This window comes from Sinohyriopsis cumingii, chromosome 1 (assembly GCF_028554795.1).
Source record: "Sinohyriopsis cumingii isolate HCF-2022 chromosome 1, ASM2855479v2, whole genome shotgun sequence".
Classification (NCBI taxonomy): domain Eukaryota; kingdom Metazoa; phylum Mollusca; class Bivalvia; order Unionida; family Unionidae; genus Sinohyriopsis; species Sinohyriopsis cumingii.
In genome coordinates this window covers 111,244,379-111,266,277 of record NC_142961.1, presented here as the reverse complement: position 1 = coordinate 111,266,277, position 21,899 = coordinate 111,244,379, and the positions used below count along the sequence as shown (strand labels likewise).

Below are 21,899 nucleotides of genomic sequence, written 5' to 3'. Positions count from 1 at the left end.
TTACAAATAGTTAAGTACGATAGTGAAAATAGGGAAATCTTGTCTTGCATATTTACGGTCTTTGTCACGTTTAGAACATTAGGCCTAGTTCAAATGCCAAAACATAAGGTTATGACCAATGTAGCTATATTTAGGTAAGACCGTAAGAGGGTTATGACCATTGCAAATAAAATATCTCCAGGGAACAAAGCACAATGGTCATGACCATTGCAAATATCTCCAGGGAACAAGACATAATGGCTATGACCATTGCAAATATCTCCAGGGAACAAGGCATGATGGTTATGACCATTGCAAATATCTCCAGGGAACAAAGCACAATGGTCATGACCATTGCAAATATATCCAGGGAATAAGGCATGATGGCTATGACCATTGCAGATATCTCGAGGGAACAAGGCATGATGGTTATGACCATTGCAAATGTCTCCAGGGAACAAGGTAAGAGGGCTATGACCACATATATACAAGAACTACCATACCCATCTCAAAAGTCTTTTGTCTGATTGGAGAAGGTCAAATCAATGGCGAATTACGAGGTATAAATTTGAGTTGAGTCTGAGGATGGATGGATGGATGGATGGATTTCCGAACAATAGGTAGTACAAATGGCATATTCTTGCCAAAATTTCCAGGGATGCAAACAAAGTCTAATCATAGGTACATATTCATCATAAGACAATATATACCATGCTACGATTTGCACAAAACAAAATACTTAATACTATAATCGATTTACATCTTCGTACTCTTTAGTCTGTGTCGATATCACTTTTTCTCATTTTCAAAATTCATTTTGCATGACCTGTAAGGAAAATGAATGGAGTAAGAACATCGATGAACATTATACATATGTGTATGTGTGTTTTTATCTTTGTGGACATGCATATTCATACGCAGTTTAGGGTTTTATGTCTGACATAGAATAGCTTTTGCAAATGGAGCAAGTAATTCCATGTGAAAAGAAGATTGACCAGCTGTGAAGTGGCAAATTTTATGTCGATCTAACAAGAATACATTAGTTGAGACCAGAGAACCATTAATTAGATTTATGGAGACAAGCGCGTATCATATCGCCATACTACCGTGTACGGTAATGTCATTTAGAGGGAGAATTTCGTTCCTAATTAAACATTTGTTTATACAGCAGCCAGGCGGATTATTAAGGACAAGGAAAACTTCATTTCCATGGTAAAGTTGTCACAATTGAGAGATCGCAGAAACTCTGTTACTCAAACTACCAGGTCAAGCTGACCCTGACTTTGGCGCCTCTGGAAAAAGGCGGCAGAGATATTTGATTCTGATTGATTACGTTAAATGAGAGGGCGTGTTCCAACACAAAATTTCATAGGTTTTAATATCGCCCGCATCAAATTTTAATCAGTCTAAGCTTTTCCTGCAAGAGGATACCCCAAAACTAGGACTCCGAGGATTTGTAAGAAATTCTCGTAAAAGAAAAACAACTGTTGTCCAAAAAGGGGACTATTGTCGAAAGGAACCGACGAACTAATTTACCGATTAGAGGGAGGAACGTTGAAAGCAAAGGTAGTGTGACAATTCCATGTAATTTGTTGATGCCATATATAATGCTTTGCTGAAGTTATTTACTTGTAATTGCATGAATCTTTTTTCTACATTCGTGTAATAATTTGCTTTATGAAGTATAACTGTGTTGAGTTTATGCATAGGAAGTTGTACATTAATCTTCTTTAGATAAGTTTGACGAATTGTTTGAATTTGTTGTCTTGTTTGCATAAGAATTATGTTCTATGAATTTAATACATTACATTAGTTAATATGATTACGAGAATCCGTGTGAATTCGCCGAATTTAGAAGATTTCACGTATGATTAAGAATAAGTGTGTATTGACTGAAATGATCGAGTAATTAATTGATGTGATGTATCCTATTTATTCGCTGTGTACATTGAGGCTGGCTCAGAACCCCAGGCCTCGCGTATGTGTTAATGTGTAAGGTCAAGGCGTAACGAATTAGCCATTTGACTAACTAGGGTCATTATAGGACATGTGGAGTCGATTGATAGCCTGAGCATCTGTTTAGCACTGATAGTGAAATCTGATAACGAGGGAGAATAATGAAGAATTAACTGTTTCATAAATAACGGGAAATTTAGGTTGTCTCTATTTATATTTATTTAAAAGGGAGAAAATAGCTCCTGAGACGTATGGGACGTATGAGACGTATTATCCTGTGACGCAATAACGCAATCAGGCGTTATTAATATCCTGTGACGTATTAATTTCTGAAGACGTATTCTGAGAATATCCTGAGACGGATGGTAGAAAGTATCATCCTGAGATCCAAGGGTCTGAACAGCTACAGAGGAAGCAAAACAGACTGAGGACGAGCAGGTTATGAAATCGTACAAGACGTTGACTTCCATTGTCCACTCGATCCTATGATGAACTAAATCTATCAGTAAACAGCTCGACTATTTTGTTTAGATCTATTTGCGTTTTCTTTGTATTTCGGTGGAAGTTTAAATTTCTAAAAGCAGAGTATATTCCTGATGTAATGAATTTTCACAGTGTTTGTATGTAATTGATTAAATTGTTTGTTTACATGTACGGGGGCTCGTGTTGGTTTGTTTTATATACCTGCTCAGATCTCTATCTATTTCACCTATAAGTTTCACCACTTATATTTAAAATTACTCGAACCGGGCAATAACATCGAGGGCGGTCAACCCCTAGATAACGAAAACCAAATTTCGGAGGGACAATTCTCCCCTCGTTTTAACACCAGCAAAACATCCAATTAATTAAAATTATATATATGAAGTTTTGTACACAATTAGGAAACTCACATTTTTTGTTGTAAGTAATTCAAAACATTGCATCAGTTGCATAATGCATTTTTTATATATAAAAGCACAACTATGCTTGATCAGGCAGGCGTTATACGGGGCTTTATTTCTGACTATACGTGGCTTTATAGGAGCACATAGGACCCAACAGCTCTCTCTCTCTCTCTCTCTCTCTCTCTATATATATATGTGTGTGTGTGTGTGTGTGTGTGTGTGTGTGTGTGCTATTAAAAGTCATATCAGGCCATGTATATAGAGCCTGTCGTGTCATAATATGCACAGGCAGTATTACACTTCGTCGATTAATAATACTTAACATCGGAAATCCTGATTTGCCGGCGAGATGGTAGATCTGTCCCTGCATTGTTCGCATTTAGGCTAATGTTCTAAATGTGCAAAGGCCGTAAATTGATATACAATATAAAGATTTCCATATTTTCACTATAATACTAAACTTAAATATGGCAGGTACTTTCTCACAACCACATGCTCAGTTCCATATTTTTCTGTACGTTAAGATTATTTCCTTTTCATTTTTTTAGATCATTTAGTTTTTTGTTTTAATATTTGTTTCAGCGGAAAGAACCATATGAACAGTTTTATGTTGACTAGAGGCTAAGGCATATTGTACAAGCGAATAAATCAGAGAGGCAAATCTAGCGGTCTTTTCAGACACACCATACCTGCGATAGGTTCTGAACGGATCAAAAACAAATATGTGTTACGTATGTCAAATTTCATTCTTTGTTTCTCACAGGATATATTTACAATGGACATAGCCATCTTACCTGGATATATTAGCAATGGCTATAACCCCCTTGCCTTCTAACCTGGAAATAGTTGCAGTGGTCATAGCCATCTTACCTGGAGATATCAGCAATGGTTATAACCCACATGCCTTCTAACCTGGAAACATTTTAATGAAAATTCGTCATCTTAGCAAGTATGTATGACATTCAGCTATATTTCATATTTCAGGAGGCGGAGAGGTTTAACTATCGTCCAGTTATCAAAGTTTTCTTGTTTGTTTGGTTTGTTTGTTGCTTTCTTTTCTCTCTTTTTCTGTAAGTATGAAATTAAACAAAGTAATTACATGTATTTTCCATTTATTTATTTTCTGCTCTTTCGTTCGAACAAAATGATCACGGTATTTTTGTCTGCACTGTTTGTTTTCATTAGCTTTGTAGTTGGAAACAAGCATATTGAGACATTGCATATAAAATGAACTTTGTGCAATAGCAGAGTTTCTTCTCAATTTCTTCAATTAAATCCTTTATGTGCATAAACCATACAAATAAATTATGCCATCGCTTTAAAGCAATTGATGTTATAGCTTATGATGCCAAATAGTAAGGTATCTAAATGGTAAGTATTTCTATCGAGTCCGTCAATTTTTTTATCTGTACCAAACTGCTTGAAATATTATGAATTTTATTGCTTACCTGTAAATATCACCTTTCCAAGCTTCAAAAGTATCAGCAAATATGACAATGTTTCACTGGCAAAACCTAGAATAAACTAGTTTGACACTTTAACCCTGGATAGGCATTGCTGAAACAGATCCAGCTAATTAATCAATTTGCATAATTAATCAATTTACATAATTAATCAATTTACATAATCATTTCCATGAGAATCAGGTCCACAGATGTTACCAATTGAGCACAAGAATTGAATGGAATCTGACCACTAATTCATTTCCCTTAAAACTTTATATTAATATATTAAACATTAATGTAATTTGTGCATTAGATTGGCGTGCAAACTAGGAATGGTTGCATCCATTAGATTGGCATGCAAACTAGGAATGGTTGCATCCATTAGATTGGCATGCAAATCACGCATGGTTGCATCCATTAGATTGGCATGCAAACCACGAATGGTTGCATCCATTAGATTGGCATGCAAACCTGGCATGGTTGCATCCATGAGATTGACATGCAAACCACGAATGGTTGTAAAGCAGGTGTCTTCTTCATTTTGTGAATCTCTTGCTGTTAAACAGGTGAACCTAATGGGTGAACACACAACCTTACTTCATTTTGTCAAAAAGAAATGTAATATAGAATATCTAATTAAAAAGCAAATATCGTGTTATCAACTATAGCACATATATTTGTGACTGAAATTTCTAATGGAAAAAATCCGTTTATTAGCAACGGGTGCATCTCAGAACCTTTAGAAAGATATTATCTATTTACCTACGAGATGACTGCCTTTAAAATAATTATTGGTCCGATACCTAAATGCTAGGCATCACGAGATGCTTCCTAAATATGCTAAACCCTCTCTGCTTTATCTATCTACCTGTCTGTCTATCTATCAATTGTATTCATTTCTATACTTTGCATACTCTTTGGGTAATCTTAAGTTATATTCAATCGTTGCAGCTGGGTTTCGAACCCGAGCACTATGGTACAGAAAAGTCAGTCCTGAGTTTTTTACCTTTAAGGTATGGTACCCTACTATCAAGCAAAAGAGTTGTTACGCAAGTCAGTTTCCACCTTTTATCGCATCCTCTTCATAGTCGCAAACCCACCACAAGCATAGGAAAACATCGTTCATAACGCTTGCTCAGTTTGCCCACTCACATGACGGGTATGGCTGGGTCTGCAAGCACAATGAATACCTGCGACTCAGACGGTCAATATTACCGATATTCATCCTCAATTTTCCCTTTAAAAATGAATTATCTGAGTATAACTTTCCTCTGTCGATAATGGAGCCTGATTAGTTTGGAACATGCACGTAGGCCAGATTTCCAGTATAAAAATACCACCAAAAAGGTATTGTTTATGTCCATAGTTTTTGGAATATGGTATAGTGTGCATTGATAATCCTTGACTTGCTTGTAAAAGGATGTAAACATAGACAAAATAGCGTCACTTTATTACCATTTTGAACGTTAAATTTATGTACAATCTCCAATAAAGAAATTCTCCATGAAAAAACTAGTTCCATAACCTGTAAATGTTGGGGTGTAAAGTTATAATGCCATATCGGAAAGTAAATCTACTCTAATTTGATGCCATGTGGTATTCTTGAGTTAATCAAACGACTCTATAGATTCAGGCAAGGACATGATTTTTACAAAACAGTTACATCACAACCATGGACCTATCATAATGTGATATTGTTGGTATGTTGGCCCAACGTTTTGAAAATTGTCAGCACATAGTGACTAACGTAGGACCAACTATAGTAACTGTCATACAGGTCATGTATGATTTCAACAACGAGTACTGCAGTAATTGGTCCATTTTTTTTAGAATTTGATTATACATAACATTAAATAGCAATTATTAAATTTATTTGGATCTTGATACATCTAAATCGGTTTGAAGGTCATTATTTACCCGACCCGAGAAGTATATACGGAAAAAATCAATGTTGAAGGAGGTTGACATTTTTGGACGACATTAACAGAAATGTGCGATCTAATACAGTCTGGATAGAATATTGCACACTGTGATGTCACAATGAAAGCTATGCATGTTGATAAACAATTTGTACTACCCTATATCTGACGACCTCGAAGGTGCTCTTTTCTTGACCCAGTTTAGTACCTGGCCACAACTGTGAAAGCATAGCGATCAATAATGTTCGTCTTGACGGTGATCCAATAATCAGGATTAAATAGAAATCGCTTAAACAAAATTAGTAATAAATTTTAATATATATATATATATATATATATATATATATATATATATATATATATATATATATATATATATATATATATAAGAGGACTAAATGCGCATACATGACCGGCATGACTTTTATGATAGAAGAGGACATTTTTCTTATGGTGGCCCGAATTCCTGCAGATTGTAAACATGTAGTGGCGCACGTTGGAACACCAAATGACCAGTCATAAGGTGACATCTTTCTTACATTGGCCCAATATCCTAAAGACTATGTGGATTCACTGGTCCGACGTTGGCCCAACTATTGGCAGATCAAATGTTACACTGCTCTTATGTTGGTCCGACATTATAAAGGTCCATGCAGTTGTCCAAAATTGGCCTTCAAGATCAGTGTTTTCATACTAACTCGAAAACTCGTGGAGAGAAAGGCTTATTAAGTCGTACGTTCGCATGGTAAATTGCTTTGATTGTAACTATCTATTGAATAACTGCCTGAAGTACTTTTCAGTAATTTGCGAAATATTTCCAGCTGCTCGTAATATACTGAATTTGCACTGTTGTGATTTACAATTGAATTTCATACTTCACTGTTAATGTCCGCTAATTATTTGTGTATACTACTACTACTGGGCAAATGATTGCAAAGCATTGTCTGGTGTTGGAAAGATTTTGTCCGTACGTGTGCACTCAACTTCGTGCGTGTGCGTAAATATTTATCGTTAACTACAGGTGACAGTTTTGTACCCTCTAATAGAATCAAAACGCTGTAATGCGGGGACACTTGGTGTATAATTATTTTGGAATACAATTCAAGGCTACAAGTATATAATGTCACAGTCCAATCCTCCAAACAATACCAATATTGTACAATCGTGCAAATGGAAAATGTTTGCGAAACTATTAACAGCATGCAGCTATACACATCAGCCGGCTCATGTCATCCATATGCTCTCTCTCTCTCTCTCATTTGTACTTCTCTAAGACAAGATAATACGAACTCCAAAACGTGATGCGACCTATTTATGGGACGAGAAATTAGGTATCTAACGGAGACGAAACTGAAGGCAACGTAAAAGATAATATCTCTGTCGGTGACAAGCTTTGCAGCTAGCAAACAACGCACGACAACAACGAGCAACGTAACAGATACTTTGCAGGTTTGATCGCTGTATAAATCCAACTAATGTGTGTGTGTGTGTGGGTGAGAGAGAGAGAGAGAGATGCTTTAAATATTGATTCAGATTCTGCTGATCAAAATTGCAATACTCCTTGGAAAATACATTACTGTACATCACAACAATTTCATCCCATAGACGACAGCAGTAAATCGTTGTCTATTATCAAAGAAATTAACTTTAGATCATCTACCAAACATTCGCGTCTCAGGCTAGTCTGGTTCCCTGACCTCTCTCCACTCCGTTACTCTTTGCTATGAGGGACCCTCATAACGAAGAGTAACGGAGTGGAGAGATATCAGGGAATCAGACTAGTCCCAGGCTACACATTGAGGTGTCATCTAACTATACGTACTTGTTGGCAGAGTCTATTTTTGGCATGGTCTATTTTTAGCTGGTGATAACCCAACCGTCAACTAAACCTCACCTTTCACCTTCTTTCAACGTAATTTTCGGCACATTAAACAGTCTTAATTTCACGATTTTTCAACATTTTCAATCGGACAGTAAAATAACAAAGGTTACAAAAAGAATGCATACAAATGTATTTTGACAATGGTGCTCCTTGAAGTGCACACCAGATTATAACTGCAAACAATAATGAAAATCTATTTTGAGCCTACCGCATGAAGTGTCAAATGTAATTGCGCAGACACTAGAAAATCCAGGTCTGACCGAAGAAGGATGTCGATGATCAATCCGAGGGACAGAAATAGTCGAAGTGGTCCGAATGCCTACTCCTTATACATGCACAGAAAGCGAAAAAGAGACATGATATCATTAAAATAAATTTGATGCTTATTTACTAAGTAAGGGACCGATAGTCTATCCTGCTATTTCAACTTAGTCAAGCATTAAGGTGCGAAAGAGGGTTCAATATTATCGGGCACACCATACATCGTACGTGCATTGTGCACCATTCTGGTGTTAAAACTTACCTTTCTTTATCAAGGTGTGAAAGAGGGTCCAATAATGAAGTACTCATTTACTTAGAAATAAAAACAGACCCAAAATATCCGTTTGTAAAAAAAAAAAAATTAACAAAAATTAAAAAACCCAGCTACTATAGATAACGCTGTCACGAGTATACAGCAGTGACAAGCTCTAAATTTGGGACACAACGAATGACAAGAGGTCATATGACGGCACGTGCAGTCAAAACAGTCTGACTAAAAGCACTTGATATGTACAACAAACTGTTAAACAAGAGAGAGAGATTTTATTGTCGCCTAACTGAGTGGGAGCATAATCATTGTGGAGACCTTGGCGGGTGAATAACTGAGAGAACTACGTGGAGATTAGTGTCAAAATTGTGATTTTTGTCGTGCATTACACTCGATTCATATTACTGAAAATGACTTCAGTGTCACTAAGAGGACATATTCCGGCGTGGATATTAATGGATGCGAATGAATATTGAATTGCCAAACATTAAAGGAGGGAGGGGCGCATAATATATCTTTACATATGCCCCGTTTTGTCAGGTTAAAAGATTTATCCGTAATAAGGGGGAAAAAGCATATGGTTCCAGCCGTCTTTAATAGAATCATAGCTGGAAATGGATTAAGGTGATATGGAGGATATTTAGGGTAGCTCATCGACATGAATAAACATTACCCACCCCTGCCTCCATCCCCACTCTTCGTAAAATATGCAAGTATTTGGCTCTTTAGATTTCTTGGCCGAAAATTTTATCTGATTTCATCCGAATCAGGATATCCGGACAAATCAATACAGAATTTGAACTGTTTAACCTATTAAGAACTAATGTACGAAATTTCAGGTACCATGTTATTTTATTGTCTCTGTATCATGTTATTTTATTGTCTCTGTACCATGTTATTGTACTGTCCCCGTAAGTAACTTCCTTAATACGAAATAACTAATGTTATCTCAAATCAACAATGGTTATTTTTAGGCCTAGTTGAGAAATCAATCAGTCAGTTAATCTATATGTATTTAATGCAAAGATGATCGCGTATAATTTCTAGGCCAATCTTGGGTTTTCACATTTATTATTATTATTATTTTACAGTTATTCAGTATTTGCGTGGTATATACATTTTCCTGTGCTTGGCACATGTTCTCATTTGTACGATTTAGTTCAATAAATAGTATTGAGTTTTCCACTTGCTAAAGAACTGTGAATAGCGTTCGGCAATAATAATAGCGTGTGTCCAATTCGAGAAATGGAGAATAGCATAAAAGAAAATATTTCATAAAGTTAGTTCCATTTATTTACCAATCTGATTAAAATCAGATCTCTGCTCTTATACATGAAGATCTGACAGCAACCGCTTATGAACCATGTTCTGGTAACCTATGATATTCCTATAATCACTAATTTTATCAACCAGTCAGACTAAGTCTTATATCTACACGTTTGGAGACAGAGCACTATGGATGAAGAGCATGAATGCGTACCGAACGATTTGATTCATTTTCAGATTTTTGAAAGCTGCATTTCCATTTGTCAATTTAAAGGTGACCAGAACATGACCCTTAAGCGGTCGTGATCAGATCTTCATGTAGTAAGGCGGAGAGCTGATAATCCGATTGATTTATTTACTAGGATCGTCATCATGCAACGTGTTAGTATAGCGCTATATGTTGTGTACTTGCAAGCGTTAATTAATGACAAGTATAAATTCAGGTAAAAATAATACCTCTTCAAAAAATGTTCAATTGATAAATTTGTTTATGCATAATTTATCCATAAAACCACAATCATCTGATATCTCAAAGTTAATCGAAGAATTATATTATTCGGCCTTTCGAAATTATTTGAGGAAATGGTGAGGGGAGTTGCGCAAATGCAAATGATAGTTATCACTGATTATAAAACATAAAACAACACATTTCAACAAGTATAAATTAAGCAGGTAGTTGAAAACCAGATCTTCTTATTAGTAATAGTGACAAACAAATATATGAGTCAATCTCATTATAATCTGATGATGTCACTCATCGTGACTTGCTACATATCATGCGATTGGTAAGACCACATTAATTACAACAAGCAGTATTGCCAGTTATTGTGTTATGAAGAAATTGTCGGGGTCGAGTTTAGTTTTGTATCTGACTCGAAGGCCACCAATTTCTTTTCAACACAACCCAGGACAATGCGATAGTAATAAAACAGTGAGTGAGACGATGTCAGGTTATGCAGAAAAAGGATCACAAATGCAAACTGAACAGTGAGTGCTCCAATGAAAACAGGCATCTCTACTTTTGCATATTAAGACGCACAAGTATATCCTATGACTCAGACTGAATATAAAAATGAAGAGACAACAGAAGAAATACTATGAAAAATGATTCCTCCCGATTCGAACATTTCATCACTTTACTTTCGTTTGTTTTTTGTAAGTGTATACCATGGTTCTATAGTATAAGACTGATTGATGGTCTTAAATCGACCATCTAAGTTCAGTGGTTTCCTCAGGTCGGATTCTCCGATTTCCTTAGTCTTCAGCCCACGTCACACAACCATCATTTCGGTGCGAGTACAACGTGTATATTAGTTGGACTTATACAATAGACTTAAAATACGTCATTTTTACAAGTTAGAAATGTCACAAATTGATAGTGTAGTGCAAGTGATTAAAAAAGACATTTATGATTGAATTTGCCATTTTGTCTGATGAGGCACAAGGTGATAATGATCAGAACATTTACTCTGATATGGGTTTACACGTCTGGAGGTCTGTCCAAGATTTGTATCATTCCTCTTACAGTTCCAAAGGTCTTAATGGAGTGAAGGACTAGTCGAACCAGACTAAGGTCTCCACGTTCACGTGACGATTGTCTGTAAAAGAACGCGTCGACATTGCATGCGCAAGAAGGACTAATATCGGCGGGTTTCTTCTATCTATGAAAACTATGATTTCAGTTTTCAATCAAATTGTACAAAACCTTAAGTCTGGGTATTCATCAATAGCATTACCACTGTGATCGTATCTATAACTAGAACAAATCTATACTAAAATAACTTCCATGGATTCCGATTTAAAAATGGCGCCTAGTTAACAGATTCATAGGTTTGTCCAGCAGGTGTCGAGGTGAAAAACACGTGATAACGTATGCCGTGCAATCGGAACACTCATTGCAGTCCAACAGAGATGCGACCTGTCATCATTGTTTTTATCGCACACTAAAACAACGTTGCTAGTCCTTCCAAGCATTAGCTATTCCAAGCCGTTAATTTGCAAATATATTGAACAGATGGTCATTAATGTGTATTACTCTTAAAATAGCTCATGCATAATTATCTTCCGGAAGGAAAGGTGGGTGGGTGTGATTTGGATTTTTAACGTTGTTTGAAGAAAAAAAAAATCAGTCACTTCGCTATGATGTCTGCAGTGTGGCAGTTTATAGTGATGTCTAGCACTGGGGCATCATGCCGCAGACATGTAGCATGATGTCCCACCCAGTCACATTATCCCGTTACCAGGTTTACCAGTCCTTACACTAACCTCTTAATGCTGAGCGCCTAGGAAGGTAGCTGTTAGTACCATTTTTTATGTCTTTTTCATTACTCGGCAGGGGTTCGAACCAGCGACCTTCCGCATCCGATGCGGACACTCTACTCACTTAGGCTATCGGAGAGGTCCACGAGAAAAGGATATATTCGTTTACATTATGGGATATATAAATTCATGCTGCTATTCAGGCACGTGTGTAATTTAACCCTCTGCATAATTAACATTTTCTACGTTAATAAAATATCAATGTATTTGATTTATTCATATCACTTTATTCAAGATATGTTTACAAGCAAGATACAAAAACGGTTCAAGAAAACAACATTACTTCAATTTATGATAAATAAGAAATGCTGCTATCAACATCAAAACACACTCCATATAAACCCGTCTAGGTCACAACCTGTTTCTAAGTACTTCCCCGATTCTCTGACTAAATGATTGCTATACTTGCAAAGTTGTAGTTGTGACCAACTTAGATTTACATGTCATATGCGAAGACCGTCTTTTCTCAGAGTAAATTAACTCGTTACATGTTAACACTGATGTCTGACAACATTTCATCCTCGTTATGGATCAATGCACCGTTTCATATATATATTTGCTACAAAAAGGTGTTGGATATCACCTTGACCTTACATGTCTATCCATATTGAGTGTCTTCTGCACTTCCTTGAATATACCCCTTTAAACACCATACTCGGCCACCAGTAGGCAGAGTCATCTCTCTTCCTTTAGCTACTTGGAAAGAGTCAATGTGATATCAGGAATCCTTGTAGGATTCATGATGAAGCACTTTGTTCACTTAGTCCCATCTCCCTCGTGATGTGTACGATCTGAGTTTTGAGTATCCTTAAGTGCTAAATATAAGGGTAGCGCGGACTTTTGGGGAAAGATACGTATTCTACCTGGATTAACACTCTGGGGTGTAGATGTGCTAGTTCCGTAGGGTGCTAAGTGCACCGGGCACACATACAACGTGGTCTCTCTCGTTTGGCCCAATATTCCTCGCAATTATGGGCATCTCGGCTAACTTTTTAAATCTGTGGTAAGGAATTTGTGGGTTTTGCAACCATAAAAGAGGTAAACAAGCGACACGAATTTATAAATTCAGCCAGTCCAGGGTAAGCATGGGTTAGAAGTTGATGGAAAAACCCTAAGAAACTCGGAATCATAGCACATGGTTCCCAAGTTTTTCTAAATATAAATTTCCAGGTCTTTTCCAAGTTTTTTTTTCCGGGATGAAATTCGTTTTTTCAAGGTTAACATATGACCATTACTGCATGGAATTAAAGAACTCTTTGGATTATAAAACATGCATTTTCCAAATCTGAAGATGTATCTCTTTACGACTCTCCAAACATATGTCAGAAAAGATGATCATGTACAAAACCACAAAATGAGTCACACGAAGCAAATTTGACTATATTCCCATAAAGTGGCATTTAAAGCCATTTCGATGTACAGAATACAAATTCTAACTTTACTTTGCTGACCTGCATTATGTTGCTACATGGAAACAATATAATAAGCATAAATTATTTTGTTTCCTTTCAAACCTTTAATTCCAAAGAATTCTATAGCAATATATGTGCATGTTTTACAAAGTAAACATTTCCTATCGTAGTATGAAAAAACCCAAATAAATGTAAAGTTTTAAATCTTGTTACGAAAAAGGTTGAATCCTGAAATTATGTGTGCCAATAAAATCTCAAACAAGACTTTTCAACCAACCTAAACTCCTTAAGACGATTTGGTTAAAAAAAATTCCATCATTTAAAGACATTTATAAAAGGGCTGATTTAAATTTTGACAAAAGACCTACAAAATTATATATTGTTGTTTAAACATGGACTGAATTTTCTGTAAAACCAACTTGTCTTCTTGTAGTTCAATAAACCAGTCCCAAAACCTGTATTGATATATGGGCTCTTATCGTTTCTTAATATATAATAAAAGGGACGACAATTTCCCATTTCACCTGCGTTCTATTTAAGATCCGAAACCAATGCTTCAAGCTACATGTCACTGTGTAATAGTTTCGCACCAAAGTTCAGCTCAGAGATTCGAACTTTTTCTAATCCGGGTTTCCGCCGAATATTCCAACCCCATTTTTCACCTTTGGACATTTTGGATGGAGTGTGGGTTCAGAGCAATTACATATTAAAAAAAATTGGAATCTGCCGCCACCGTAAGATAGCTTACCAGCGGGCCTAGCAAATTTAAACTAGGTTATATCGACCTACACCTGCATGAAATCGATAGGAACATTATTTATTTTCTCAAAAATGGCAAGTATTATAATCGTTATGTCTTTAATCCGCTGACAGACTAGACGAAACCCAGCATAGATGAAACCTGGCCCGGTACTCGTCATTGGAATCTTCACTACAAATTTAGACAATATAAACACATTTGGATTTCAAAATTTTTTATTTAAAAGACTATTTAATAATTTAAATTTTAATTGTCTTTTTTCTTTTTTCAACAGAATATAGTGGAGATCTCAACCAGAGAGGTCCAATTTTGGAAACTTGGGACGTCCACTATAATTTCAGAACAAACTTAGAAAAAGAACCTGATTTGGAATCATGTGCTATGGCACAATCAGTTAAAACTTAAATTATAAAGATGTTGCCATTACATCCTCATAATAGAAACGTCAACTTTGAACACAACAATTATGTGCTATGGTACATTCAATTTAAACTTAAAATAACAGAAAATTCTCCCAACACACAGTGTATGGAGGAATTCATCTATCTCCAATTGATAATGAAATTTTTGTGCTATGGCACAACCAAATAAAACTTAAACCAAATGAATGACCCCTACCACCATGTGTGGGAAACCCTTGATTTAAATCAAGCAAACAATACCTAAAACCCATACCCCTATATGCTATGGCATATATTCCTATAACAGGCACATTACATGCATACACAAACAATAATACATCTCAGACAGTTATTATTTTTGTGGGTATAGTAGATAGGAAGAAAACTTATAGATTTGGACTAGATAAGCCGTCCGGTCATTTAGCATACAAAACATTATGCATACATACCTACATACAAAAAAAAGAAAGAAAAAAATTATTACAAATAACACAATACGGACAGAAAGACTCTGGCAAAGTCACTTCAAATAATCAAAATAACTTTAAAAGGGGAAGGAAATTAACCCAGGACCGTAACTAGCCTTTGGGTTAATAATACAACCCCAATCCGAAGTATCTGGTGGAAATCAGGCCCACTGTCAGCCCGGACAAAGGGAAGAAAGTACACCTTTTAACTTCATGGGATAATAAAACTCACAGATTTGATGGATAAAAAATAGAAAAACCCTGCAAAAATTTTATAACACATTATTGTTTTCTAACAACTACACTTACAGACCTCAGAGAATGACGGGGGAAACCCACACCATCTACACTTTTAGAAAAACAGGGTGTCATTTCTATACTCTAACCAGCCATACATGCTGGGATGGGGCTAAGGAATGTCAACAAAGCCATTTGCGTTAATAGTAACATTACTTCACAAATCTCAAACAACGACATCGAAAGTCCAACAGTCACGTGATATCGACAACAAATTCCTTTTTTATGTTGCTGTAAAATTTCAATTACATTAAATGAAAGTCTGATACCTTTTGTAAAAACCAGAAAGAACATATAATTCTCAACATATTTATTTCGAGAACTACAAGAAACTTGGCCAGTCTGATTCATCAAGCAGAATAGTCTGGTTCCCTGCTTCGTATGCATCCTACGCGAGAGAGCACATGTCAACGTGGTAGCCACGTGATACAACAAAACTCCGAAGTTGGTCTCGTAATAAATATAGAGAATTTTGTGCTCTTTCATTTTTGTATTTTTATTACAACCAGTATACGAAATGACGGTTGTGAGATTGTGTGTGCTCGTGCGACATGCTATCGAAATCGATAGTATCAGTTCAAATTTCATCAACGCATTAGTTTCATCGTCTTTATAATAATAATAATAATAATAAACTATCTTTAACGAGGATAACACATTTGGTCATGGCTGACCCATCTGTCATGTGGTCCTCAGCTTTTGTAATAAAATAATAAAAATAGAAGTTCATGTACATAACCATGTATCGTCACACACTCATTCGTACATATTTGACATGAATGACTATGTGTGACTATACTGGGAAACATACAAATATATATCAATTATGGATATGATTTTAAAGTTTTCTATTCAGAGCTTTTAATATATCATTCCAGCTGGTCTCGAAAGAATTTCTTTAATGATAATTTAAAAGAAGCAAGGGATGTTGAATTACGTATCCTCATTGGTAAGGAATTCCATACAGTATGTGCTGATACAGACTAAAGACATAATGATTTTAATACTCGCAATGTCTGAGAAAATAAATAATTTTTAAATCGATTTCATGCAGGTATAACTCGATTTAACAACGTTTAAGTTTGCTTGCCAATGTGCTAAGCTGCTATGCTTTAATGCGACCATGTTGGCCTCTTGTGATGCTAGACTGCTTTTCATACCATCCATATAAAAAAGATACGAATATCGAACTGAATGTGAAACAAAAAGTCTACTAGACGAATCTAATCCACCGAGCATTTGGATTGTCTCAACAAATATATTTATGGCAAGCACCCAAATGATCCATACTGCAACATCCTAATATTCTGGTTAGAACTCGATAAATTTAACTCACGATCAGTTCAATTACGACTCAATTACGTAATTGTTTCGGGCGTCATGTTGTGGAGGAAACTTCCCGGCTTTTTCCCGAATTTCGTCAATATTTGCAAAATCGAAGGACTTTTTAAGGTCGGGGAAAAAAAATTCTCCCGACTTTTTTCCGGTAGCGTGGAAACCCTGCATAGCTGAAGAGGACACAATACCCGTAATAACTGTGTTAATGTTTCTTCAGTGAATAATAGGTAATCTGCAATACTGACAGCTTAAAAAAAAAGAATTTGGGTTATTCTATAATGTCGTTCCTTTGTCGATCGATAAAAATAAATCTTCTTAAGTTCGATCACGTGATGAGGCCAAATCTGCTCCATGAATGCGTAGCTCTCCTTGTCTTTATCCCGTTCGTCTTTCGGTGGATATGTGACCAGGACACGGCTGCAATCCACACTGGCTGTTGTCACTGGCAAGACAATTTTGCTTTTCTGATGCATTTCCTTTTCACCAGAATTCAATATAGCTGACAATTTGTCAACGCTGTCCACCTGCATTTGAATGAGAATATTTTGTAATCACGTGTATCTGAAACTTAAGAATTGTTATATATAGTAAATAACATGCTGACTTGGAGAGCACATACAGCTTGGCTTTACATTCTTTTTCAATTGTTGTTCTTGAATGATAAACAAAACAGCAATGCGATGCATAGAATATATTATTTTGTTTTAAAAAAAAAAACATCCTTTACTTCTGGTCGGAGAATAATGATTCTTTATTTTGTTGATTGTATTTGTTTTCTTTACTTCTTTTCTTCTTAACATCTTACATACTAAATTAACTTTTATAACTATATCATCTGGTGGTCCTTTATCATGACAATATCAGAAAACTATTTCCCATCTTTACAACAATAGCGGGTATAAATATAACAAGGTCCTTGCCTTCAGCAGCTGTATCTCGTTTTCCCAGCAGTAGGCTTCAATCAGTTTATATTGAATGTGGATCGCAACGTCCATGGATGATGTAACGGGCAAACTACACAGTCTTACTTTGTCAGAATCCCTGAAAACCGAAGACAATCTCGATCAGTCAATGAGATATTGCTAAGAAGAAAAACTGAACGTGTTATGGATGTACGTTACTAAAGAGAATGCAGAATGAAACTTAATTATGAATTATAAATAATTTGAGACACTGAATACTTGTTGTTTGCGAAGGTCAAACAGGTTATCAAACATGTAGCATCGTGTACTCCCCTCACACCCACACAGGGGCACGTATCGTTGCTTAAAATTGACTATATAATAACTAGTTATTATATAGTACATGTATGGCAGGCCAATTTTAAACAACGATACGAGCCCCTGTTACACCCACTTAATCCCTATACCGCCTCCCCCCCCCCCCAATATATTACTGGATATTCTAGAATCTAAATCTGGCACAGTAATACGGCAATAACTATTTCAAGGTTTTACCCGAGGTTTTTATCACTAAGTTTCGAAAGTGTCAAGTATTTAGTTTAAAAAATAAAATCTCTGCAATACAGAGTAAAATGTTATTTGACGTACTTACATTCGGAAAACATTTGCACATTCAAAAATTCCACTGGTTAGCCTTCCCTCGTACATTGCCTTCAGCAATACCTCCTGCAGAAACTCGGCAGTTCTTACGTTCGTTGTATCTCTGTAATAAAAACCTAGTAGTAAAAAGAATGAATCACGTTGTAAATACATCAAATTAAACACGTGCTCATACTTGCTGAAAGGCATTTCATAGTACACATTTTCTTGCGAACACAAAATATGCCACAGAAAGACTCAGCCACATGGCAATATTTCTCTTATCGGCGCGTTTCACTTCATGTGACCCAGTCGACATTTTCCGAAAACGCACAAGAAGGCAGAGCTAGACTATTTTTTACATGTAGAGTTAGTCCGAGTTTCGTCTGACCCTTGCCACCCCATTTTTGATATTTGGACATTTATGTTGGGGTGTAGGGTCAGTGCGCATTCCCTATCGAAAAGTTGAAATTCGCCGACACCATTTGGTGTCGGCATGGGGTAGCCGCTTTCTAGCCGACCCAGCACACGTGAACGACCTTTCATCGAGATATACCTGCATGAAATCGATAGGAATATGATTTATTTTCTCAAAAATCGTGAGCATAACATTTGTCGTGTCTTTAATCCGCTGACAGACGAGACGAAAGTACGTCGTTGCTGAAATTTGACCTGAATTTGTCCTTTTGCATTCCGAGTCATATGACTATACAAATCTCGGAACCGACATCTCAGTGACATCAGAGGTCATATAGTCACGTGCTATCGACAAGAAACAGATTTACCAAGTTGTTCTACATAGAATTTGGACATATTAAATAGAAGTCACTTAATGTTTGAAAATAAATATAATACACACTTAATTCTCAACATATTTATTCTGAGAACAACGAACAGAAACCTGTGCGTATCGCAGTAGGGTGGAGAAAACCATTTTCAAGAAGTACCGAGCACGTGTCAGCGATGCTTGTTTTTTGGGTTTTTTTTGGTGTCACGTGACTAGCACATTGACACGTGCTCTTCGTAGTGAATCTGGTTTTTCACAATAAATATTTTGAGAAGTTTGTTTTTTCATTTTTCTATAAAAACTACATGACTTTTATTTATATGTTCGATTTGTTTTCCTACAGCAACACTAGAAATGGTCTGTTGTTGATATCACGTGACTGTATGATCTCTGATGTCATTGAGATGTAGGTTGCAAGAGTTGTGTAGTCACGTGACTATGAATACAAATGGCCAGATCCAGGTCAAATTTTAGCAACGATGTACTTTCGTCTCGTGTGTCAGCGGATTAAAGACATAACGAATGCTATGATCGCAATTTCTGAAAAAATAAATCATATTCCTATCGATTTCATGCAAGTATATCTCGATGAAAGGTCGTTCAAATGTGCTGGGTCAGGGAATGCGCTCTGACCCTACACCCCAACATAAATGTCCAAATATAAAAAAAATGGAGTGGTAAGGGTCAGAGGAAACTCGGACTAATCTAGAGTTGACTATATTTTTATGAAAATAATTTACCATATCTAACTGTTATAGCAAAGGTTATATCAGACACTACAGACGAGCTGCATAATATGACGAATATAAAATCGTTATTAGAACAGTAACTCTGCCCAAAGAAACCTAAACTTTAGTGTTAAAACCAAAACTTACATATCGGTTTTCTGCACTGTTTCCTCCACAACGTCTGGGAACGTCATTTTGCTGGTAATAATTCCTTGTGAAAGAGTAATCCGACAGAAGAATAATCAGTACAATAGTTAATCGGCATTTACGTGTTAACTGCTCGCTGTCGAGCAACAGAATGCGAACTATGAAGACCATCGACAAACTTTTTTCTGGTTAAGTGAATCTCCCAGGACACCTCGCCTGATTGGCTATCAGCTGAGGATATGGCTTTTCCTTCCGTAACAAAGAAAAAATATGGAACGTTACGATATTTTGTTAACTTACTTTGTACAAAAGTAGCTAAAATAAACGAAAGTCGATGAGCAGTCAAAATTGTGAAGGTTAGTTTAATGGTATTTGCAAAATTATTTGACCGATGTTTGATGAAAATCTAAATTCTCCTTCTCTCCAGTAGTCACGTGGTATCATGTGATGCCAATGAAATGTCCGTCCAAACTCGTAGCAAACAATTCTTGATAGTGCACAATCATTTTGCTGAGTCAGCCGTTTAAGTTTCTTCCCTGCATAAACCGACACATCAGCCGTGGATTCCATTGTAAAGGAAATTCTGGACACGCTTTAATTAGCTTGGCATTGGCGAAAGCAAGTTCAGTTATTATTTTATCATTTTCGACGCAGTTTTACTGCAGTCTATTCTTGGAAGAACAATCTTTTTAAGACTTGCAAAATCAAAGTATCTGCAGAGTACGCGGAACTGAATAATTGGTCTATTAGTCTGACAATTTGTAGATGTTTTATTTGATTCGGAAATTTTGTTGGGCAGACGTTGAACTGAATAGGCATGTAAGTTTTCACAGTGTATCTATAAATAGCTATGCCCCTATGAATCCTGTATCATGGCCTGTTCAGCGTGTTCCATTTAGCTGTAGTGTTTGTGTGAACTAGATTTTTAACGTAGCTTTACCAATTTTGCAGTCATATCGCTACGATGTCTGCAGTGTGACAGTTTATAGTGACGTCTAGCACTGGGGCATCATGCCGCAGACATGTAGCATGATGTCCCACCCAGTCACATTATCCTGACAACGGGCCGACCAGTCGTAACACTAACTTCTTAATGCTGAGTTCCAAGTAAGGTAGCTGTTAGTACCATTTTTGTAAGTCTTTGGTATGACCCGGCGGGGATCGAACCCACGGCCTACCGTATCCGAGGCGGACGCTCTAACCACTAGATTTACTTAGCTTTAGTGAGATTATGTTATACTGTGAAGGGACGACGAAGAAGAATCGATGGTGGTGGTGTGTCTCAATGAGACAGCTGCAATTTTCAAATGTCTCAAATAATAATAATAATAATAATAATAATAATGACAACATGTGCCTCACGGATATTGCTTATGCTGAAGACGATGATGCTGACGATAATCGTCGTCGTTGTCGTTAAAGTTAGGGTGCATGATATGAGAGGATAATGATGGAGCTGTGGATAAAAAGGACAACGATTAAATAAAGGACCTTTTGAGATGATTTATGTAATTGCCGATCTTTTTGGGGTTGGGGTGAAATCCAAAGAAAGAAAACCAGCATTAGAGTTGAGATGGACGAGAGTGTGCATTGTTTATTCGGCCACTCAACCTACTTTCCTGGACGCAGATAAAATGCCGTCTCCCGGGTTACTTATTCAGACTGAAAGAAATTAAAAAATATTGCGGATATTTAAATAACAGCAATTTTTGACGTTTTGTTTATTTTATATTTTTTATGTTATTTATTTATTTATTTATTTATTTGTTATTTGGGTTTAGGGTGGGATGCTTAAATTAAGTAATTTTAGACACAAGCATAAGTTCATAGTATTATTAT

The 21,899-nt window shown here is 36.3% G+C and overlaps 1 protein-coding gene across 2 annotated transcripts; it reads right to left on the bottom strand.

Annotated features, from left to right (window-relative positions):
* Nucleotides 1–12,373: 12,373 nt before the first annotated feature.
* On the bottom strand, nucleotides 12,374–20,268 carry LOC149807609 (growth arrest and DNA damage-inducible protein GADD45 gamma-like). 2 transcript variants are annotated; one of them, XM_089968799.1, is made up of 4 exons: nucleotides 20,061–20,268; nucleotides 18,412–18,522; nucleotides 17,778–17,898; nucleotides 12,374–17,381 (listed from the first exon to the last, which is right to left on the bottom strand). In XM_089968799.1, exons 1-4 carry the CDS (start codon nucleotides 20,105–20,107, stop codon nucleotides 17,106–17,108), a joined length of 555 nt encoding a protein of 184 aa, XP_089824925.1. In that variant the 5' UTR covers nucleotides 20,108–20,268; the 3' UTR covers nucleotides 12,374–17,105. The 2 variants fall into 2 exon arrangements, with proteins under 2 accessions (XP_089824925.1, XP_089824933.1); XM_089968807.1 differs by having other exon boundaries at nucleotides 18,412–18,535; nucleotides 20,061–20,267.
* Nucleotides 20,269–21,899: the final 1,631 nt, after the last annotated feature.

Bases quoted from the DNA above. Each gene is read 5' to 3' on its own strand.
- LOC149807609 (XM_089968799.1), bottom strand. From the start codon at position 20,107: ATGACGTTCCCAGACGTTGTGGAGGAAACAGTGCAGAAAACCGATAT. The intron at 17,899-18,411 runs GTAAGTACGTCA...TTCGGTTTTCAG, and splicing joins TGTGCAAATGTTTTCCGAAT to GGATTCTGACAAAGTAAGAC. The intron at 17,382-17,777 runs GCAAGGACCTTG...ATTCAAATGCAG, and splicing joins ACGAGATACAGCTGCTGAAG to GTGGACAGCGTTGACAAATT.